This window comes from Melanotaenia boesemani, chromosome 3 (genome assembly GCF_017639745.1).
Source record: "Melanotaenia boesemani isolate fMelBoe1 chromosome 3, fMelBoe1.pri, whole genome shotgun sequence".
In the NCBI taxonomy this organism is placed as follows: Eukaryota; Metazoa; Chordata; class Actinopteri; order Atheriniformes; family Melanotaeniidae; genus Melanotaenia; species Melanotaenia boesemani.
In genome coordinates, this window is record NC_055684.1 from 39,256,776 (window position 1) to 39,281,443 (window position 24,668).

General features: G+C 43.6%; 1 protein-coding gene across 3 annotated transcripts in view; it reads left to right on the forward strand.

The window, feature by feature from the left end:
- LOC121636265 (caM kinase-like vesicle-associated protein) overlaps positions 1–24,668 on the forward strand; it is a 49,525-nt gene that overhangs the window by 17,010 nt on the left and 7,847 nt on the right. The window contains exons 2-6 of one of the 3 annotated variants that reach the window (XM_041979644.1): positions 6,513–6,605; positions 14,572–14,679; positions 14,785–14,916; positions 16,595–16,669; positions 17,183–17,321. In XM_041979644.1, coding sequence (XP_041835578.1) covers positions 14,585–14,679; positions 14,785–14,916; positions 16,595–16,669; positions 17,183–17,321 — 441 coding nt within the window. In that variant the 5' untranslated portion in view covers positions 6,513–6,605; positions 14,572–14,584. Of the gene's footprint in view, positions 1–6,512; positions 6,606–11,510; positions 11,708–14,571; positions 14,680–14,784; positions 14,917–16,594; positions 16,670–17,182; positions 17,322–24,668 lie in introns of those variants that run through there. The other 2 variants (XM_041979645.1, XM_041979643.1) reach the window with 2 other exon arrangements.

The window sequence follows — 24,668 nt, forward strand, 5'->3', positions numbered from 1 at the left end:
AGCATGAAGAGCTCTAAAACCTCCTGGTAGACGCTGCTTGGACTCTGGACTTAGTACACCAAAGTGGACCAACACCAGATGACGCGGCTCCCACATCACCGCCGACTGTGAAGTTCCAGTCAAAACATGTCAAGGTAAAATTTTAACCCCCTAAAAATACTTCTTGTCTGATCAAAAGAATTCTTACAAGTACAATTGGAAGAGACAAAATGAACCTAGACACTTCACATTTAGCTGATGTGATTTAGCATATTTAACATCAAAAGAAGAATTTATTTAATATATCTTCAGACAACATGCTGATATCCAGAAACCTCCCACACCAGATCAGCGAGCTCAGTCTCGTGCAGTTTACTGTCAAATATACAGTGGACAGTAATGAAATAAACTGGATCATTAAAATCTACCTCTGTTATGACTTGTTGTGCAGTGGGTTTAATTTGATGTCTAACAAGATGATATTATGTAATACCCGTTGTGATAGAGAAATGTTATGAATGTGGGCTGCTGTGCTCACATTGGATGATGTTGGGTAGCCTAAGGTTGCCTTCTGCTGCATTTCAGCTGCTATGTGGCATAAAGCTTCTCTTTGCTATGAGAGACGGTCAATCCTACAGGGGGTGAGGCTCGTACAGTGGTGTAGAAATGTTCACAGTAAATATTATCCGCTAACCGTCTCCTCTTGTCATTTTCACAAATGGGATTTCTTGAATTTAGAGCTCATAATTTTTCTCTCCTTTGCTCTATCAATTCCACCGTCAGCACTCTGAGGGGACTTTCAATTAGTGTGAGTCTGACATTAAAACCATGGCTGCTGTATTTATCCCGCCTTTGGATGATCATTTTTTGCGTAATGTCGATTTTATGCAGGGCAATTAAAGTTTCTGTCCACTGAAGCATCATGGAAGAACAGAAAGCTAATGAGATTGGCTCGCACTCTGCGGAGGATTCTCCACATGCACAAGGCTTTTTTTTAAGTTGAAACACTGTGAAAATTGTGAATTAAAACTGAAAGCAATGACTATTTGTCCAATTAAAGATAGTACAAATCTGTGTACTAAATGCCAGAATATTACTTAAGTAAAATGTGAATATTTAGTACAGAAACTAAATAATCAGTTCAGATCAGTGAGTGGACTGATTGTTATCAGCACAATATTCAATCATTTTTCTGTCTGATGTCATCAGTCTCACATCATTCACCTTCTTCTTCCTTATGCCAGATGCTGCTAACAAAATGTATTTAAGTGCTTCTATAAAGCACAATTTATTTCAGTTTCTTAGTCCTGAGCATCTTCTCTCTAAAAAGAACATGGCTGCACAGCTTAGGTTTGCAAAGTTGTCAGGACCTTAAAACTGCATAAGGAGGAGCTTACAAACGTTAGTGCAGTACGTAAAGAAGATCAGGCCAAAATTTCTCCACAGTGATTCAAAACACTGACAACATCATGACAGAGAATGATCACGAGCAAGTTATTGCGACCAAAGGTGATTCTACAAACTGCTTCTTCACATGCCTGCATGTCTGAGCATGTCTTCATCTCTTTGTGTGTAAACATGTCTAGATCATGCTCACCACTGTCAGGATTTATCAGGCTTAATCTGATCTGCAAAGCAGTTCTGTCAATGTCCAGAAGCATCAGCTCATTAAATACATTCATTTCAATTATGATCTGTTGTAATAATATACAGCCTATTACACAGTTTTTTAGCTGGTAAATGTCAGAGATAAACACTTGTTTTGACTTTAAATGTTATGACTGATCTCCCTGTACCTGCAAACTTATTGCACCTTACTCAGTCAGACTACCTCTGAGGGCTCATGTTGATTGTGTTCCTAACCCTAACCCTATGTTCAGCAAAGAAATTAGAGTCATAAATCACAAATCTGTTTCTTCTTTGTGAAAGGATCCAGGGCAATCGATATGCACACATTTTTTAATCTGTATGAATCACAAGCTCTGGAACATGAGTGAATGAGTTTATCCTTGTCAACGAATCAATAAATGGAATCAGTTATGGCTCATTACTCAGGTGTCTCTGGTTAGAGCTTCTCTAAAACTTATATTACCTATTCCACTTGCACTTCTTTCCTGAACTTGCGTTCTTTTGTCTGTATCTGTAAATGGGACTTCCACACGGTGCTGTTATGATGTTGCAGCTCACAACGCTTATGCCACTTCCTGGCATCAGATTAAAACAATGTAAAGGTGCAGGACTTTTGACAGCTCAGACATTTGCTGGGCTAAAAATAGAAATGGTGGTTGCATTCTTTGCAAACAGGAAAGGACACAGATGTTCAGGGTACTGTGCAGAGCATGGATGCACACTGTAATGTACACATGCTTGTATGCATTAAGGCGTGCACTCATGAACACACATGATTCCCCCCGGGAGGGATTGTCTGCAGCTATTTCATCAAAGTATGCAGGCACCAACTAGATTAGAATAAGGGATGGATAGATGGATAGATAGATGGATAGATAGATACTTTATTGATCCCGAGGGAAATTCAAGCATCCAGTAGCATATACATATATTAAAGGTTAGTACTTGACATTAGGGGTTAGTACTTGAGCATAACTAGACTAATTTAAAATTAAATAAAGGCAACGGTAGATAAAGGAGACAAAATGGTAAAAACTATTGTACACTCATTGTAATGTCTACTCAGCTAGATGTGCTGTGACGCAAAAACACACTCCGAGTTGGACCGAACAAGAGTCTATCTATGGTGATCAAGTATGTACATATATTGGCAGTGGTAGTCAAACAAGGTGTATGAGTGAATGAGTGCCTGAGTGAAAAAGTGCAGGATGTGCAAAAACTGCTGAAACAGTGTTTACAGAATGAGAAAAACAAATGTGCTTACAAATGAGAAAAAGGCACATGTCCATAAAAACTATTCAGACTATGGTTGTGGTTGTGACCCCTGCGCCCTCAGCGAGATGTTGTACAGCAGGATGGCCCGGGGTACGAAAGAGTGTCTGATTCTGTTGGTGGAGCAGGTCAGGGACAGTAGTCTGGGGCTGAACACACTCCTCTGCCTGCTCAGAGTTCTGTGCAGAGGGTGAGAGGAGGAGTCCAGGGTGGTCAGGATCTTGTCCAAGGTCCTCTTTTCTGCCACTGAGACCAAAGAGTCCAGCTCTGTGCCCACCACAGATCCTGCCCTTCGGATCACTCTGTCCAGCCGTGCTGCGTCCCTTTTCTTTATGCTGCCTCCCCAGCACACCACAGCATAGAAAAGGACACTGGCCACCACAGTCTGGTAGAACATCAGCAGCAGTTTCTTGCAGATGTTGAAGGACCTCAGCCTCCTTAGAAAGTACAGACGGCTCTGTCCTTTCTTGTGGATGGCGTTGATGGTCTCTGACCAGTCCAGTCTGTCATCCAGCTGCAGTCCCAGGTACTTATATGAACTGACCGACTCCACCTCCGCACCCTCTATGGAGACTGGCCTCAGGTCTGATCTGTTCCTCCTGAAGTCCACCACCATCTCCTTGGTTTTGGAAGTGTTCAGCTGCAGGTGGTTCGCCCTGCACCAGACAACAAAGTCTTCCACCAAACTCCTGTACTCCTCCTCCTGTCCATCCTTAATACATCCAACTATGGCAGTGTCGTCCGAGTACTTCTGCATGTGGCAGAGCTCAGACTCATACTGGAAGTCTGATGTGTAGATTGTGAACAGGACAGGGGAGAGCACAGTGCCCTGTGGTGCTCCGGTGCTGCTGACCACAGTGTCAGATGTGCAGCCACCCAGCCTAACGTTCTGTGGTCTCTCTGAGAGGTAGTCCACAATCCAGGAGACCAGATGTGAGTCCGCTCCCATGTTATGCAGCTTGTCTCTCAGAAGAATGGGCTGGATGGTGTTGAAGGCGCTGGAGAAGTCGAAGAACATGACCCTCACTGCGCCGCGGCCACTGTCCAAGTGAGTGTGTGCCCGGTGAAGGAGGTACAGGATGGCATCATCCACCCCCACCTTTGCCTGGTAGGCAAACTGCAGGGGGTCCTGGGCGTGTTGAACCTGGGGTCTGAGGTGGTGGAGCATCAGCCGTTCCAGGGTCTTCATCACATGTGATGTTAGAGCCACCGGCCTGAAGTCTTCTGGTTGACTCGCATATGGCTTCTTGGGGACTGGGACGAGACAGGATGTCTTCCACAGGGTTGGAACTTTCCCCAGACTGACGCTCATGTTGAAGACCCGCTGGAGGGGGTCCCCCAGCTCAGCAGCACAGGCCTTGAGTAATCTCGGGCACACCTTGTCCGGACCTGCTGCCTTACCAGGGCGAAGCCGCTTCATCTCTCTGCTGACTTGCTGACCCGTGATGGTGATGGGTGCTGTGGCGCTGCCTGTGTCCTCCTGCTTGCTGATGATGATGGGTGGTGGGCGGGTTGGGAGAGAAGGGGAGCTGTTGAAGAACTGGTTGAACTGGTTTGCTCTCTCTGTGTCCCCTTCTGCTGTGCTATGGCTCTTCTTGCAGCCTGTGATGGTCTTCATCCCTTCCCAGACCTCCCTCATGTTGTTCTGCTGCAGCTTCTGCTCCACCTTCCTGCTGTAGGAATCCTTGGCCTCCCGCAGGCGAATCTTGAGCTCCCTCTGTACCTGCTTCATCTCCTCCCTGTTTCCGTCTTTGAACGCCCTCTTCTTTCTGTTGAGGACCTCCTTCATGTTGCTGGTAATCCAGGGCTTGTTGTTGGGGAAACAGCGCACAGTCTCAATAGGGAGAACAGTGTCCCTGCACAAGTTCACCCCCTCAATGTCCTCACTGTGTGGCTCAATGAGTACATTCCAATCTGTGGATAGATAGATAGATAGATAGATAGATAGATAGATAGATAGATATAGAAAGAAAGAAAGAAAGAAAGAAAGAAAGAAAGAAAGAAAGAAAGAAAGAAAGAAAGAAAGCAAGCAAGCTGTGTTCCCATCAGGATAGTCCACTAGACTTAGTCCAGGGACACGGTTCAGTTGGGGGGGGGGGTGCACCTTTTGTTTCCTTTAGTTTTCTTCTTCCGTTTTCTACCTTTTCTCTTCTTCTTTCTCTTCTATCCGCCTTTTTCCTTCTGTTTTTCAGGTCCGGTCCAGCAGTTATTAGCAGAAACATATTTTAAAATAATAATAAAGAATAACATTGAAGATTAAAGGGGACTCCACATCCAAACGCTCCTCTTGGCAGAGTAAATGTGTTCAGAACAACACGACAGCCAGACCATCATTCTGCTGTCATGAAGCTGGACAGGACAGGTTAAAACAAAATAAATAAATAGTGCTCTTATTGTACCTCTGCTAATTCAGCACACAGCCTATGTTCTCATATCTCTGCTTTCCAGATTAGATGCTTCTCCATGATGAAGGCAGAACAGTTTGCTAGCTAGATGCTAAACCGAGGATTGTTCATTAGCTCCAGTAATAACGCCTCAGTGTTAGTTGTGGGACTACTGGTGCTCTGCATGATGGAAATGTTGTAGGCTTACCCTGAAAATCCTGAACAGAAAAATGAATGAAGAAAAGTTCAACATTGAGTGTTTTAAGCAACTACTGTCAAATATGTTTCTGTGCAAATTTGCCTGAATGTGGCTTCAAGTAGAAAACAATGAGATTTATTTTTGTGGTTAACAACAGGTCTGTCATTTAATACGTTTGATTAACAAAAAAATTCACATTCCTAACATGGACTATATTATTTTTTTTTAGTCATGCAAGAAATGTTACAAAGTAGTTGTCGGAAAGTCTTCATGTTTCCTAGTTATTTTATTTTGAAACTTGCAAGTTAGTGAGTTACTTCCTGTCTGAGTGTATCCTCAGTACTGAGACCGCATGAAAAGAGATGGTCATCCAGCGTGTGCATGAACAAAAACCACACACACATGCACACACACACACACATACACACACACCATCCTGTAAACCCAACTCCAATATCAAAGAATTCTTGGAATTGTCTTCTCCGTGCCCTTCTCTCCTATCGGACCAGCAACATCCTCCAACTCTATCACAGTAGTAGAAAAGCATGTCTCAAAACAGCTTTAAGTAAACAGGCTGAATGGTGAAAATATAGTAAAAGGTAATGCTGTGTTTTTCTTCTGAAAGCCCACACCACAATTTGTCTTTTTCTGTCTTCGTGAATTTTCCCTTTTGTCCTCTTAAACCTCATGGAATTTTCCACCCATATTAAAGTAAAAGCATGAGGGGATTTGCAAAGAGCGTTAGAGCTGTGAATAAACACTCATCATCAGAAAAACTCCATACAGCTCACTTTAAATGCCCTCTTGCAAGCCAAGTACGGCCTACAATTACTATTCAAGCTTTAGTGGCAGAGTCAGCTTATCTGGGAGCTTGAATCACTTTAATAATTGATATGACCAAACCCGATTCACAATATCTGCATGATTTACAGTAAATACAGACAAAATGCAGCAGCTGAAGTCCGCAGCAAACCTGTTGAAGGGTTTCTGCTGGTTATTTCATTTGTTGGACAGACATTGGCTATGACTCTTTGCCCCTCCTCTTTAAGCTGCTGCAAGACGCAGAGACTGAGCTGAAGTTTGTCTGGAGCTGTTTTAACTCTGTGGTGTTGCTGCTGCACAGGATTCGCTACAGAGACGCTGTGAGTGTGAGAGAGTGATGGCACAGGAAAACAGAAACAAAGGAAAGGAAGTGAAGTGGTAATGAGCGTTCACTCTGCTGCCAAAAAATCCACTGCATGTTTTTTTTTTTTTTTGTTGTTGTTTTTTGATTTAAAGAATGCAGCGTAATTCAGGTAAAGAGTAATGTTTTGGATTATTGAACGCCTGATTTTTATTTAAAGGTGACCAGATGATTAAGGTCCATGGCTTTGAATGAGTCTCCACTCCTCTGTGATGTCTGGCAAGCGAATGACAGGTGTAGAGTGTTCTGGAGAGATTTGCTCTGCATGAGGCCTGCACCGACTCTGACGAGGACTACGCCACACTGAACTGGGCTCAGTGGAGGGCTGGTAGTTAATACTGCCCTGCCAAAGCCCCCATGCTTCTACTCCTCGCACACTGTTAAGAGAGCACCTCGGGACTCAGGGATTCTTGGATACAAGAAAGACATGAATCGCAGCCCCAGTGAGACACACTGTGAAAAAGGAGACTGCCAGCCATGAATAATTAACTCGATTATGTATGTGCCCACTTTTTAAAACCTTTGCTACCATCTTCATTCTGATCCCACTCCACAGTCGTTGCTGATTGATGCAACTTTCTGTCTCTGCCTGCATTTCCTATCTGCTGTTGTTACCCGGCTTTTTCCTCCTCGTTATTCAGCTTTCAAGTCCACGCTCTGCTGCCCCTCCAAAGGTTGTAACAGCGAGCATGATATGCTGCATTGCAACTTTAATTAGTGTGGTAAAAAGCCCCAGAGACTGAGTATACAAACTTTTATGTCAACATTTCCAAGAAGCCATTTCCCATTAAAGTCAAAAGTAAAAAGATCTAATTCTTCTGAGGTACTGTAATGAGGCAGAATGATGATGTCGCTGAATATTTCCTCCTCCCCAGTGACTTCCTGAGAAAAGTCCACTGAACTGTGATTGAATTAATGCTGCTTCTACCAGATCTGTAAAATGATATGAACATGAAGCTCAGCCGCCTGATTTTTCATTTTCTCACCATTCCTGATGAAGTTGTCAGCAAGCCGTTGAAGCATTTAAAGCGTTACAGCAGCTGTCCTCCACGCCACCAGGATGGACCAATCCGCTGACCAGTCAGAGCAGATGGAAACATCGGAGTTGATCACTAAACGTTGAAACGATCCCTCATGAGCGTTACTGATTAAAGCCCTGTGAACTACTAGTTCTTAGTCTAACCGTCAGTGGAAAATAAGAACCATTAACCGTATCATGCCCTCCTCAGACATTTTTGTCCATTTTTCTTAACTTTTTGTTTTCTTGGTGATCATTTATGCTGTGTTGCCCTTGTGGCATGAATTTTTACAATAACTCTATGAATCCAGTGTGTTTTAGCTTCACAATCCAGGGACATGGACTTGGTTGTCAACTTGAAACACACAAGAGTAAAGAAAGAACGGCACACATCTACTGGCACAAAACTGTCCATAATCTGTCAAAGAGGCAGCGACTGGATAGAGCTTATGTAGTACTGTGCAGAGGTGGGACTGGGAAATAATGAGCAAATCACCGGTGGGCTGAATAAGGCTGAACACAGTCTCAGCATGAATAACATGGTCAGAGAATATGAAGTGAAAACGTATTAAACACAGAGATGGCATGGTGGAAATGTGAACCACGACACAATCAGCATTTCTTAGTTTAATCATTCACTTCATTCGCTGTTTATTTCACTTATGACCCCTACACTTTGAAGCAAAACCTTCCTTTGTTGTTTGCAAACTAAATTACCATGTAGATGGAGTTGAAAATGAACCTATTGTGAACAAATGGGTGAGATTTGTGTGCAGTTTAAACAGCAGAAGCACTCAGTCTGCAGCTAGACGACTGCAGTATCTTGTTTAATAATCAGAATGTAACGACTAATTCTAGTTTTTCTAAATGTCCTGAATAAATCTTTACCATCTTCCCCTCCTTATGTTTACCTGTGGCAGTAGGTGGAGTATAGTTTCCTCACACAGTGCACTTGTAATGGCAAAGACACAATGAGAGCCATCCTGTTAAAACTTACACATGCTTATCTGTGTTGACCTCATCTTCTCATTTGAGCTGAAGGCAAAGTTTTATCATAGTCTCTTGGGCAATAGCAGGAGATCTGCAGGGATGAAAGAAAACAAATGTCAAGGATGATCATTTCCTAATAGCTAGACAGACTCTATGGGATCGAGGCTCCAAACACACTCCAGGAAAAAGACAGAGGAGGACACTGAGAGGGGTAAAATCCTGTTTCAGATGGCTGAGATGGGGTTCATCAAATTACCATCTGGCCCAAAATACTTAATGACAAAAGAAGGAATACACTCAGAGAGGAAATGCTTCAATTCAAAGTTAAGTTTTTCCATTTATTTAAAGTATTTACTGCTAATCTTTTCCACTCAAATCCTCCCTAACAAGGTCGCTGTTACTGTATTCAGTGCAGTGTTGCAGTTAATAGAATCATGGGGAAATTCTTCAGTGCAAGCAAACAGCTTAAGGGCCACGTTGAATTCAGACTGGTTTAATGTGGCGTTTCTCAAATTGTTGGGCCAACTTCTCTGGGGCAGAAGAAGTTCAGGAGCATTTAAGGGTCAGAATGATGTGCAAACATCAAGCTCTTGCTTACACATCCAACAGACTCGAAGCACCTGAAGCATTTGTTTGAGTTTTTGTTTCATGCATGACAAAATACACACTGTCCATTGTTATAGTGTTTATGAAACCAGAGTGAAAAAGAAATGAGGAGTTGGTATGCATCAAAAGTTCTCAAGCTCATGATCTCCAAACTGCCTTGATGTCAACACATGGCAGCCATGATATGTATGTGGATGCATTGCTAACAGCAAGCTTCTCCCAGCCTGTTAGCAGAAGGTATATTTGCCACAGCGTTTAACATGACACAAAACATAGTGTCCGTACTCACTCTTGGTTTGTGAACAACCGTGTTGCAGGCAAACATTCCATTTATTTAGCACACCTGCTGGTCATTACATGATCGGGTGGGTCACATGATCAGCATATTCCACCATGAACAGAACCAATCAGTCTCAGGAAAATTACAAAAAATAGGAAACGAGAGCACATCTCTTAAGCCCTATTTGCTCGCATTGACATAAATCAGTTATATACATACTGAAAAATTAACATGCTAGATAAACGCTCATATTCCAAACATAAATTTCGCAAATTTCATTAGCTTCAGCTTAGTAGCTTGCTTGATTAGTATGTCTGCTACCAATCATTAAATGACTAGTTGTCTCACAGATTTATCACAAAATCATCAATAATCAATCTACAAGATTTTTCCATCAACAACACAGATGAATTTGTCTCTTCACATTGCTATAAAGATTTTCCTCTTCAAAGATGAGAAAGTTCTACCAATCAACGCTTCATAAATTGTTGAGATGTCAAGCAATGCAAAAAGAGGAAGTCTTGTTGCAGCTGATGACTTTATTTAAACTGTATGGTAGCACATTGGTCGGTCTAGGACTGTGGTAGCCAAATGGCCCTTTCAGTGTTACAGCCCACAAACGTTTAGCTTTATCTCCACAAACAGTGACAGCATTGTCTGCTTTAAACAAACCCTGGTCCACTTCCATGGATAGAGGGTTCAGTTGGAGCAGTGTGAATGCGAACTCTGGTCGTAGGAACTGATGATGCAGAGCAGCATGCTGGATAGCTCGCTAACTCTCTGGCTATGCATACTGGACAGCTTCTTGAGAAAATTGTATTTCATTTAAACACCAAAATTTAAACAGAAACTCCAAGATAAACTTGGTGTTGCTCTATTGTTTACTTGCAGTGAACAAGCTAGCTGAGGAGGAGGGATATCCGTTTTCGGTCCTGGCCAATCGATGAGGCAGGTTGCCTTCTTTTTTCGTGGTCAGTGGTTGTTTCAGACAATACTGCCCCTCCTGAGCAGTTGCTGTAATGGGCTTATCTGTATAGGAGGATTAGTAAGTTTTTCAATCATAGCAAACAGAGAGAATTGTTGACGTTCCTGTTAATCATTCCAGATAAATGCAGCTCTCTGGCCTTCACAGCTCATTGTTATAGTTATGCAGGCTTTGTTTGTACAGCTCAGAGTGAATTTGAAGTTTATTTTTCCGCCATTTCCGCTCAGTTTTTCTGCATTCTCTTTTTAGGCTGGTAACCACAGGGGTGTTTCTCCATGGTGTTTTCTGTCTGTTTGATCAAAGTGCTCCTGATTCTTATCGGTGCAACAGCATCCATTACATTCAAGACTTTCAGATTGAAATGATCCAGGAGTCCATCAACTGACTCTGCACTGGTTGTTGGTAACATCGCTATGGCCTCCACAAACTTAGCACTTGTTCTTTCATTAATGTTCCTCTTCCTAACGGAGAAGCAGGTTGGTTGGACATTCTGAGTGATCAGTAAATCAAACAAAATACAAAAATGGTCAGACAAGGCCGAGTCAGTGACCGCAACAGAAGAAATATCAACACCCTGAAATAACCAGGTCCAGAATGTGACCTCGAATGTGGGTCGGTTCTTTTACATGTTGCCACAAACCAAACATCCAACATGGAAGAAAATTCCTTGACATTACCATCCATCATGTTATCTATGTGAATGTTAAAATCCCCAGTTAAGATGAAATGGTTAAAATCAGTAGAGATAACCGACAATAATTCAGAAAATTCATCAATAAAATTTGCACAGTGTCCTGGACGTCTGTAGATGATTAGAAATAGGATTTTAGGAATGCCCCTTAAAATAAAACTAAGATATTCAAAAGAAGTAAAATCAGCAAATGAAATCTCTTTACACTGGAATGAATCTTTAAATACGACAGCTTCTCCTCCCCCTTTCCTCCCGTTTCGACATTTATTCATAAAACTAAAATGAGGGGGTGCTGTTTCATTAAGGACTGTAGCACTTGTGTCTTCTGTTCACCATGTTTCTGTCAGAAAACAAGGAGAAACCACTCTGTCTCTGAGGAAATTTATCCTGGGATTAGTGGAGAAGGATGCTCCCTCAAGTTGAGGCTTACCATACTGAAGAAGTACCAGTTACTTCTATGAGACATACACAGCATTATGCCTCAGTTGCAGGTAAAATAATCCTCCTTACTGCTGCTTTAAAAAGTCCTGACACACGGCATATGTAACACTGCATTTAGCCTAATCCGTAACTTTACCAAGCAATACGAGAGTTTTTTCTCTGTTGTCACAAAAGCACAAAAACATTCCTCTTCATGTGCTCATTGCAAGTGAGCAATGCTGGGTGGGTTGCTGTGTTTGCACAGTGAGCCTCCAGCCTTTCCCCACCATCCATCTCCTGTCCTTTAACTGTTCACTGCTCCCGTAGAGAGCCAGCCGTTGTACAGCCAGGCTGGCCCTGCTGCAGACAAGGTCACACACTGGGCCACAAAGCATTTCCAGTCATTGGCTGGTGCTCCTGAAGGGCTGATAGCAGTCAGAACATGGAGGGATAATGCTGCTGATGATGGTCAGTCCAAAAAGATCCATTACGCTGCCTCCATTATGTGATGTTGCCAGCAACCTTCTAAAAGCTTGAAGTGCCACTGAAATTCCTCATCCATTACACTCATTTTAACATGTTGTATTTTAAATGAGACAGCAGCTGGGCTTCTTCTCTAGATTTGGATTTTTGCCTCAGCATTACCATTAATCTGTGAAACGAAGGTCTTTGCTGAGTTATTGCTGAAAATTTTTCCAGAAAGGTAAATCCCGTCATTCAGTTTATGAGCTTTCACGAATGTTCTCTTACTACTTGGACTATTCAGCTCTCCTATGAACAGTCTGAGCTACTTGCTGTTTCTTAATTTTTTGAACATTTGTTTTTACGTTCTCTGCCTGTCTGACCTACTCAGAATTCCTTTCATTTAAATGGTGCCTGTTTCCGTTCGTCTTAGTTGAATAAGTTCACCGAACAAAAGCACTTCCTATCCTAAGACATGCACAGTAAATTGTAGAAAGGCCAGCTCCTCACACAGACTAGGACAGACTTACAGAGAACGGCACAGTTTGAGAAATCTTCATGCAGCGCCTCGTTCAGAAAGACTGGATCATGAGGTGGTTTGTGGAGGCGCCGTCAACAGATTGCCCCTCTTGCACTTTATGCCATATTCTCATTCTGGCTGTGCTTATTTACACGTGGACATCTGTCACCAAGAGCGTGAGCGCAGAAGGTTTTTGCGAGGCCATGAAAGCGTTTTCTCTGCTTTGCATACAGAACATTCCTGCTGGTCCAGGATCTGACAGCAAGCCTACAGTGCAGCTGGACTGGATCCGTTAGTGACTACAAGTTTAATCTATTTCTTGGACATATTGCCTGCATGTGTTGGGTGAGCCCCATTTTTGTTTCCACCACTTTTTGTTTTAATTTGTCAGAAGTTTAGACCTGGGAGAACTCTGTTGTCCCATGACAGTTATTCCACTTTTCATTTTTGGAAGTTGTTTCCTTCAGTCGCGCTAAGTGAGTTGTACTGCAGGTACATGATGACACTGTTCTTTTACTGACTGTTGGGTCTAATGCCTCCATCTATTAAGTAATTAATTCTCTAGTAATAAACAGCCATTCCTTCTTTATTAGTTAATGGTTAACTGGGTATCCAGACATTTACTGCGCTATGATGAGTGGCTCCTCTTGTTAAAGCAGAGATTCCTGAGAAAGCGCAGGATGGGGATTAAATCTGATCATTTGATGAAGTCTGCTGGTTTCTTCAGCTGGACTGCTGTTTGTTAACTGGTTTAATAGAATGAACCAAGTTGAATGGGATCGGATTTCTACTACATTTGTTTATTTTCTCTGTAATGTGCCCACAGATAATTTTTTATGTGAATTGGTGCTATTTTATTCTTTACAAAACAACAAATATTACTCATAACGAAGGTCATTTCTATGTGGCACTAACAACTGGTATATCATAAAGTGTAATAATGTACAGAGGATGTTTTATAGGGATTAAAGTAAATAATTTCTGTCAGCATTTTTAATTTCCACTGCAACATTTTAGACCTTAGTGGCTCTAAAATGGTTTGAAAAATGCATGAGGTGCGCACATTCTTCCTTTATAAACACTACTTGTGTGATGGATAAAGTGATGCATGTTTTTTATGCATCTGGCTCCAGGAGAGCAGAATGCAAGATTGGACTCAGATTTAACCTACTTATTTTAGTCATGCTTGATGTAAGTGGTGAATAAACTGTAATGTAGTGTAATGTGTATCTTTATAATCTTTTTATTATTTTTATTCATTTTCATTAAACTTCAGGTTTTTATATACAAAGATAAACAAAAACCATTACATGTTAATTGCAGTAGAACATGACGTAATCCACGACCACATACTTGGGCTTAGATATTAAACCTCTAATTCTTGCAGAAATAAATAAGTAAATCAATAAAATTGCACTCTGAGAGACTGCAGTGCACAGAGGTGTTTAAGTGTTGATACAGGGCTCATATAGTCCTACAATTCCTCCTCCAGTCCCAGTGTGCTTTGCTGTAATTGTTGCATCTCTTTTCTTGCTTGCAAATTTGTTGCTGCAGTAACGTCTCTGGGTTGTCGCTTTATATTAGCTGGTGCTCTTCCACCTCTCTGGCCCCTGTGGTTTGGAGCTCTCGGCTGACAGAAGATATTCCAGACTCATGTTTTTAGAATAAGATGTTGGTATAAAGCGTCATCTGTGCTGCAGTCTTCTCTTTGCTTTGTGGTAATGCAGGGTGGAGAAGAGCTCTGAAGCAGAAGGTTAAGTGAAACAACCTACTGCATGGATACTGCCTCTGGTGGCTCTTTAGCTTGCACACTTTAAAAGGCTTTTTCCATTTCTGCCAAGTCATCATTAAGTTTAATATTACTGCAAAATGTGCAGCCAAACTGATGAGACGTCATTGGCTTCCTTTTTTTTTTTTTTTTTAACAATCGTCTGTCTCTCTTTTTTAATACAGGTCAGGAGTGGCCATGTCGTTTGGCTGTTTAACAATCCGGGAAAAGAAGGATTACAACAATCCTTCAGATGTGACAGATAAATATGACCTTGGTCAGATTGTTAAGTCGTGAGTATCCTGACAGCTGCTGGTTCAATCAATTATCTGTATTCATGAAGGACGTTTCACTAAAACTAAAGTGCAATTAAATGCTTTTTATTCTTTTTCTTCCAGGGAAGAGTTCTGCGAGATATTCAGGGCCAAGGACAAAACTACCATGAAAATGTACACGTGTAAAAAGTTCCTGAAAAAGGACGGGAGGAAGGTCCGCAAGGCGGCCAAAAACGAAATCCTCATCTTAAAGATGTGAGCCATCTACTTATAAATGGAAACAGAAATGTCTCTGTGCTCTGAGAGAAGGAAAAAGTCATGCAAACTTAACTTCACACTGTTTTTAAGAGACTTCTTTAACTGGAACATTTCTGATTTTCTGTCTCTAAAGAGAAAAACAGCAGTATCGTAATCTCATCTGCTGCAGCAAAGGGAAGGTGTGAAGCCTTTCAAAACACATTTTCTTATTTTTCTGGAAATAACACATTACACATACCTCAGTGACTGGGATGTTCTCTCCTGCTCTTCAGAAAATGTGGATTTAAACATAAAATCCTCAATTATTTGTAAAAAAAAGAAGGTTTAATACCATTTTAATACCACAAGGTTAAATATCCTCTTCACTCTGATGAAAGACTCATTAAGATTCCTGCTCCACATTTAGACCAACATTATGTTGAACAACGTGTTGCCACACAGGCAAGATTGCAAACCCTAAGAGCAGACAGGGATCTAAAGCTGAGAAACGAAAGATTTTATTGTAGGAATAAAAATTCTTGTAAACTGGTAGGAAGCGCGAGCGGGCAGACAGATCATCTGTGGCTCCTCAGGATGATTTAGAGGCTGTGAATGCAGGCGGGGCTCAGGACCGGGAGGTGAGGTATATCCAACAGTTTTGGAGAGCACAAAAGGCTTAAGCAGGATTCTCTAAAAGGACAATACATATATTAGGCCTGGAAACAGGAGCAAGACAAGATTTTCCAAAAATACAGTAGACCAGATAGCACGTGTTGTTAGTTCCACAATCTGGCATCGAATGAAGGAAGGACTGTGGTAGAAACACTGCTGGTGTGATGAGTAGATGAATGGCAGCTGTGGCTTAGGAGCCTGTCAGAGGAAACAGCCACGCCCACACACACAAAACACAACACACGGGCGAAGGAAAGGGAAGAAACAGAACGGCAGACAAAGGAGTCCAGAGACCCATGACATGTGGTAAATGATTACTGGGGAAGCCATGACAGATGGGGATTCATCTTAATTCTTTATTTCAAACATAAAAAAAATGCAAAATAAACAAAGTGGTACTTCCTATGAGGGTGTTCTTTTCTCTGGGTGTATATGCACTATTTTACAAAAACAAAGGAAAAAAAAAAAACAAATGGAAACGCTATCTTCCCCTGCTCCTTATCCGCCACATGTTAAAATACAGTTATGAAACAGCACACCTGGTAGAGGTGCCGCAAAGCAAAAATGATCAATAAGTGGACCACATCTCAATAACGCTGTGGTTTTGAATAAAGAGGAAGGGGTTTTAAATAAACTGATTCAGTCTGTTTTATTAGTTTTCCACTGACATGGAGTTTTGCATGTGAAGAACTGAGTGTGTATTTACATCCCTCTGGGTGCTGCTGCTGTTACAGGCAGGATCAGCTGCTGCAGAGCTTTCTACATGCTTCAGTAAAAGCATGAGAAAATGTAAGCCTGCTTGTCTGTGAAGGAGCAAAGATCCATTTCTTACTATTAATGGACATTTCTTTGATTTGGTCTTGTGTTTGTTTTCTTCTTTAAGTTTTCAGGGCCACTGCAGTGTGTTATTCGTGTTGCTGTTCTCACTGTCCCTTCAACTGAATGAGCGCTTCAGACGTCATCTGCTGCTTGACTCATGACATCAGTCTCTTTCTGTTTGTGTCTCCTCACGCATCCTCCTCAGGGTGAAGCATCCCAATATTCTCCAACTGGTTGACGTCTACGAGACCAAAAAGGAATACTTCCTCTTCCTTGAACTGTGAGTTTGGAAGGAGAAAGATTGCCTTTGCCGTAGCTCAGATTTGAACTCCTTCTGTTGATTGTATGTTTGTAGGGAACAAGCTTTTGTTCTTTAAGTCCCCACACGTATGAGAGCAGCTCAGAGCTCCATGTCATTTGGTATTCAGATTATAGCTTCTCATCAGCATGTGTTCTTGGGAATTTTGATGTATTTCTGTGGAAATTCTAAATGTAGATATGCACATTTTCCCTCCTCTGAGTACATCTGAGTTGTAAGTTTAGGGGTTCTGGTTGACTAAAACTAAATAAACACAAAAGAGGCATCTATTGGGAAATGGATGCCTCTCGTAATCTGCTCTATTCCTGGAAAAACAACATTTTGATGCAAGTATATAACACAATCACTTATGTCTACAGTATATCACCAGATTTTCTTGCTTTTGTTTTCTTTTGATTATAGAAGGACAAATAATCAGAAAAATATGGGACGACACGTACACATAGCGGTTCTTCCTTTTCTACATTTCCACAGTGCGACAGGCCGGGAGGTGTTTGACTGGATCCTGGATCAGGGCTACTACTCCGAGCGCGACACCAGCAATGTGGTGCGCCAAGTTTTGGAGGCCGTTGCCTATCTGCACTCCCTGTACATTGTTCATAGAAACCTCAAGGTAATGTATATGTCTTAGAGTATGTCGATCAATCTGAACAGTAGGTCCAAATACACTGCCTGGCCAAAAAAGTCACCACCTGCAAATAGGTTGGGGGCTCCTATTAGATGATGACTGCATTAGCGTTTATCTTTCAGTTATTTAATCTCAACTAATGCAGTGAGCAGCTTCTCATTTCTTAAAACAACCATGTGGAAAGACACATCCATGGTCACAGAAAAGATGTTTGTCTGTTCCAGAAGAGTCAGATCGTCGGCATCAAGCAGAGAAAACATCTAAGGAGATGCAGAAACTACTAGAACTGGGTTCAGAACTGTCCAACACAATATTAGAAACTGGGCGGATAGCTGAGTACCATCGTCTTCCAGGAAGAAATGTGGTCAGTAACACATCCTGAATGATGGTGATCAGTGATCACTTTAATGTTTGATAGAACCACATGGAAGAAAAACTGCAGTAGAACTCAGGACCATGTTTAATAGTGAAATAGTGAAATGACAGATGTACGGGGCTTGTCAATCTGCGCATGCGTTAACTGTGTTAAAAATTTTAATGCAAATTATTATATAAATTAGTTACTGCTGTTAACACATTATTTTGACAGCCCTAATATAAACATGTAAAGACAGTTTCACGTGTTCAGTGTAAAGCCTGACAGCAGCAGGAAGAAAGACCTGCGGTGTCTCTCCTTCACACAGCGAGGACGGATCAGTCTGTCCCTGAAGCTGCTCTCCAGACCAGACAGGGGTCCTGCAGGGGTGGGACCGGTGGTCCAGCATGGAGGTCACCTAGCTCCTGCACTAAGCACAGAGACCAGCCCAGGACAGAGCTGGACTTCCTGAAGACTTAGTCCAGCTTCTTCCTCTCCCTCTCTGTGATGCTGCTTGGTTTTCCCTGCATTGATCAGGAGGTGGTTTTGCTGACACCAGTCCACAAAGTTCTACGTCAATCCTCTGTAGTCTACGTAGTCGTCCTTAGGGATCAATCCCACAATTTCAGAGTCATTTGCGAAGTTCAGCCGAATACAGCTGTTATAATGTCTCCAAAGAATGAGGTCAGCTGATACCTGAATATACTGAATGAGCAGGTTATTCCATCTTCCCTGATGGCACCGTGCCAGGATTCTTGGGGCTCAGATTGTGAAAGACTGGTTCAGGGAACAGGAGATACCCTGTTTACACATGGATCAGCCACCAGAGTCCAGACCTGAACCCCATGGAGAATCTTTGGATGTGCTGGAGAAGGCTTTGTGCAGTGGTCGGACTCTCCATCATCAACACAAGATCTTGGAGAAAAATTAATGCAACACTGGATGGAAATAAATGTGGTGACGTTGCAGAAGCTTCTAGAGACGATGCCACAGAGAAGCTGCTGGAATCAGAGATAAAGGAGGTCCAACCAGATGTTAGAGTGGGTGACCTCGTTGTTTGGCCAGGCGGTGTATTTAGGACACCTTTGTTAAGGTGGTGTCACTCTGTTAGTGGCCAGCAAATGTGGTGCTATGTGTTAATAAAGACTGAGCAGAGTGTTCTGTTAAATACCTCACCCCCCCCTAATTTTAACTTGTAGAGGACCATATTAATTACCATTATTGTCTGTGTGATCCACTTTTATGTTGGAAGAGCACGTATAACTTTTGGCCAACAGAGGGAGCTGTGGGCTGGTGTTGCTGTAAGTCGACACAATGTCACCAGTAGAGTGAGTTGTCAGGCAGATACGTGTAACGCAGCAGCACATGAGACACAGCCACTAAGTGCCTTTCTGTGTTATGTTCCAACAGGTAAGAAGCCAAGAAATCACAAACAGTAAATTTGTAAGGTCGTATCGGATATGAGTGCCAGGAATGTGTGAACAGTCACAGCGATTTAAGCATAGGTGTGAGAGAGACTAAACGTCTGTAATGATGGGATGTACGGGAACAAGTAAGCTAACGCTAACGAGGCTAATAATGCTTCAGCATCTTGTTAAAAGTTTCTTTACATACTTGAGTGTAACCAGGAGAAATTAACCCAAGGTTAACTCCCGCTGACGCATGGCCTGAGAACATTTTAGAAGCTTTATTTAGGTAAAAAGAAGTACGAGCTAACAGTATAGAAGCTACCGGTAGCAAAACCCTCGTTTCCCGCGGTGGAGTAGTCAATGGCCATTAGCGGCGGTAGTTAACTTCCGGTAAATCCTTCACAATAAAAGCGGAGTATTAAACAGTTTCCGGTTATTGTCAAAATAAGAGTTGTGGTTCTGAAATGCATGATTACTGTTTAAATTCTTGTTAATGTTGTTTTAATAGCAATAGGAGGTTATAAAGGAGTGTTAACTGATGTTTATCCAAGACAGTACTAGCTGTAATTGCACAAATGTTATACAGTAGTTTGGGTACACAGGGATCAAACAGGTTTCTGTATTTGGTATATAAGATGTTATTGTCTGATCCTTTCACTGTGATGGAAATGATATGTGTGAACTGACAACGTCACCAGTAGAGTGAGTTGTCAGGCAGATACGTGTAACGCAGCAGCACATGAGACACAGCCACTAAGTGCCTTTCTTTGTTATGTTCCAACAGGAATAAAATTTAATTGTGCTACACAAGAACTGTCAGTGGAGCATTCTTAAAAGTTTAACATAATTTTGGCGAGCCAGCCAGGAGGAGAAGTGGACATCAGAACCATCTGTTCCTCACCCTCCTTTACCCAAGAGACGAACCTTCTTCAATCGGCAGTGAGATGGAGGAAATTCAGCTTCTGCGGGATCAAGTGAGCGCCGCATTGTGGCAGCTGAGTGCGGGACCTCTCCTGAGTGTCTGCAAGTCCCTGAAGTGTAGTGGCCTGGACACCAGAGAGCCTGGCAGCGTGCCACGGAGATTGCTTATCAGAAAAGCAGAAGAGGTACTGGATGAGGTCGAAATAGATCGCAGTGATGAAGAAGTCACAGAGATCCTGAACAATGTCTTGATTGAGATAGAGAAGCAAGGCAGAGAACATGGAACTGCCCCAAAGACTAGGCTAAACGACAAGTCGACTCTGCTACGTCGTCTACAGCCAGCTACTGAAGCAGGAATGGAGAGGAACTTCTCACCACTACAGCATCTTCTCAAGAGCCCAGCACCCCCACCCAAAGACCCAGCCTACATGCCCCCTGAGGTCGTGCTGAGGAGAGAGTTTAAAATCTGTGGACAGATAGGAGAAAGTGGCCAGAAGGAGAAGTTGTCATACCTCAGCCTGGTCAGACAAATTGAGACTGGGTTAGAAAGAGGTCACACAGAGACTGAGGTAGTTGAAGCAGTGATTAGAGCTGTGAGTCCAGGGCTACCTCTGAGAGACATGTTAGAAATCAAGCGTGGGTTGACCCTCTCCGCACTCCTTGTCATCCTGAGGGGCCACTACAGGGTGGATAGCTCGACAGACCTCTACCACCAACTCATTAATCTGTCTCAACAGCCCAAAGAGACAGCTCTGAACTTTGTATTTCGAGCCATAGAGCTTAAAGAGAAGCTGTTGTGGAAAGCTGAGAATGAGGATGCTGAGGAACAACATAGCCGTATCACCATACAACGTAAGTTCCTCAGATCCATTGAGACTGGACTATTAAGTGACTCTGTGAAATTTAACCTTCTGCCCCACCTCAATAATGTTAAAATCACCGATGAAGAACTGATAGAAAGAGTAAATGAGGCTTCAAGGGTGGAAAATGAGCGACAAGAAAAGCGAAAGAAATCCACTGCTGCAAAAGGTGCTAAGGTGCAAGAGCTCAGTTCTGACATCCACGCTGACCCTGGCACCTCTAAGACCCCTTATAAGTCCAGAGACCCCAACACAGTAGTGACGGTCAAAGCTGTAAAAGGGAGAGAAAATAAAGCTGAACAGACTTTGAGCACAAAGGAGATGATCGAAGAGTTGTGTAATGAAATGAGGCAGATGTTACTTACCGCTATGGAAGCTAACCATCAACCTAACATACCGAGGCAAAAACGCAAAGGCTGTAAAAAGTGCAAAAGTGAGGGAGCGGGTGAAAACTGTTTACACTGCTTCAAGTGTGGGCAAGATGGCCACTTCTCTCGGGGGTGCAGGACTCAGAAACAGTTGCCGGGAAATGGGTCGGGACTGCAGGGGTGGGACCACCAGTAGTCCAGGACCAAAGGTCCCAGAGCCAGCAGAGCCTGGACAGCCCAACACAGCCAGAAAGAATGCACACAGACAGAATGGCAGCAGTGCACGCAGTACAGTATAGATCTTCAAAGCATCAATCACAGCTGGTAGAATTGGTGGGTAACAGGTGTATTGTACACTGCTTCATGGACAATAACCAAGTTCAAGCTCTGTGGGACACGGGTGCTCAGTCTTGTATCATCAATGAGCCCTGGCGTAAACAGCACTTACCTCACACAGTAATAAAACCAATAGCAGAGTTGTTAGGAAGTGAGGAACTGACAGTCCTGGCTGCTAACAACACACAGATACCCTTTGTGGGCTGGATTGAAGTCAGCTTCCGACTGGAGGATGACAAAAATGAGCTTCAGGTCCCGATACTGGTATCCAGTGATGCAGCAGTTGCCAGTGATCCCATCATAGGCTACAATGTCATTGAAGCTGTGATAAAAGGCAACGAGGTTAAGACAAGAGGAGAAAGGAAGCATCTAGCACACAGAGTGAGTAAAGCTTTCTCCATTACAGTGAAAACTGCACAGAGTGTGCTCAAGTTAGTGGAAAGTGGTTCAGACCCAGACACTGGAGTGGCTCGCACAGGGGGGAGGAGAACGCTACTGCCAGCCAAGCAAGTCTCCACCATCTATGTCAGAGCGCATGTCAATGCACGGGCTCGAGGCGAAGACATGCTGTTCACACCGGATATGCTGAATCCTCCGCCGGAAGGTGTGTCCCTCAGTGAGGTACTGGGACACATCCCTGATAAGAAAGTCACATACATACCAGTCCCAATCGCCAACACCACAGACCACCCCATCTATCTGGAGCGACACAGGATAATTGGACATTTAGAGACATTGAAAACTGTATACTCAGCAGGCTTTCAGCCCAGAGAAAACAGCCAGAACCAGACTCTGGACCATGCACAAACAGTAGGCACCAGAGCAGAGAAGCCAAGAGTGTGGGACCCCCCGATTGACCTCAGCCACCTTTCTGAGATCCAACAGGAGCTAGCCAAGGCAATGCTGAGAGAGGAATGTGAAGCTTTTGCCTACGATGGGGATGATGTTGGCTGCATCATTAAAAATGCACATAACCCTAAATGACACCAGTCCCGTCCAAAAGACTTACATGTCTGTACCCAGACCCCTTCACAAGGAGGTGAAGGAGTACCTGCAAGACCTGCTGAATAGGGGCTGGATAACCCCTTCCCGGTCTCCCTACTCATCGCCAGTGGTGTGTGTCAGGAAGAAGGATGGCAGCTTACGTCTGCTGTGACTACAGGGAACTAAATCGCAAGTCAGTGCCTGACCGCCACCCGATACCAAGAATACAGGACATGCTGGATACTCTTGGTGGGAGCTCGTGGTTTTCGGTGTTGGATCAAGGCAAGGCGTACCACCAGGGTTTCCTGGATGAAGAGAGTCGCCCACTTACAGCTTTCATCACACCCTGGGGGCTCTACGAGTGGGTACGCATACCTTTCGGCCTGAGTTCTGCACCTGCTGAGTTTCAACGGAGTATGGAGCACTGCTTAATGGGCTTGAGAGACAGTATCTGCCTCCCCTACCAGGATGACAACTTGGTGCATAGTAGCAGTTTTGACCAGCACCTGGAACACATCCATCTGGTTCTCCAGCGCTACAAGGAGCATGGCGTAAAGCTTACACCAAAGAAATGTGAGTTGTTCAGAAAACAGGTCAGGTTCTTAGGGAAGATGGTGACAGGGGAGGGTTACACTATGGACCCAGCAGAGATTGCACCTGTTGTGGCCCTGAAAGAGAGAACACCAACAACAGTGGGGAACCTGCGACAGATGCTGGGCTTCCTCTCGTATTACCGCTCTTTCATCCCTAACGTCGCCCGCAGAGCTAAGCCGTTGTACAGCCTCCTGACACCACCAAAGTCTGAACAGCAGAACCCAGCACCTCTGGAAAGTCAACAGAAGGTGGGAAAGACTACAAAGGGTCACTTACCATCCCGTACTCCGATCCAGTGGACCACAGAACACCAGGTCGCACTGGATCAGCTGATCGAGGCCCCCACCAAACCCCCCATCCTTGGGTACCCCGACTTTGACCAGCCTTTTGCACTCCACTGTGACGCATCCCACGATGGATTGGGTGCGGTGCTGTATCAAAGGCAAGAGGGCAAGATGAGAGTGATAGCCTACGGCTCGCGCAGTCTCAGTCCATCACAAAAGAGGTACCACTCAGGAAAGCTGGAATTTCTGGCATTGAAGTGGGCCATCTGTGAGCGATTCCGGGATTATCTGTACCACGCTCCATCTTTCGTGGTATATACAGATAATAACCCTCTGACTTATGTCTGGACGACCGCCAAACTCAACTCGGCGGGTCACAGATGGGTGGCAGAGCTGGCTGACTATCGCTTCACGATACGCTATCGCCCTGGGAAGAAGAACAACGATGCTGACGGACTGTCTCAAATGCCACTCTACATTGAGGATTACATAAACAGCTGCACAACAGAGGTTAGTGGAGAGACCATCAGTGCATTCGTGGAGGGTGTCACAGCCGAAAAGACAGACCCCCACAGAGGTGTTGGTGTCGTACAGATCTGTGCTCTGGAACTGGTAAGGGATAGTAGTAGCAACAGTGGTCAACCCCTAACTCAGTCACAGATTAGAGAGGCTCAAGAAGGAGATGAAGCTCTGGCACGAGTCATCTGGTATAAGAACAGAAAGTGCAGACCAGATAGGGCTGAGATTAGGACAGAGCAGCCAGACGTTCAGATACTGCTGAAACAGTGGACAAAGCTTGTCCTGGGTGAAGATGGTGTGCTGCGTCATAGGACTTCTCGACGTGAGCAACTGGTGGCACCCAAGTCCTACCACCCACTGATCTTCAAGGAGTTGCACCAAGACATGGGACACTTGGGTGTAGAGAGGACACTGGATTTGATCCGAGAACGGTTCTACTGGCCGCAAATGCAAAAGACTGTAGAACACTTTGTGACCAACCTCTGTGAATGCGTCAAAAGGAAGAAACCAAGTAGACTCACCCGTGCCCCTCTGGTCCCAATCCAGTCCACATGCCCATTCGAGCTGGTGTCAATTGACTTTCTGCACTTGGATAAGTGTAAAAACGGCTATGAATATATATTGGTGGTTATGGATCGCTTTACGAGGTTCGCGCAGGCCTACGCGACAAGAAACAAATCAGCAAAGACTGTAGCTGACAAG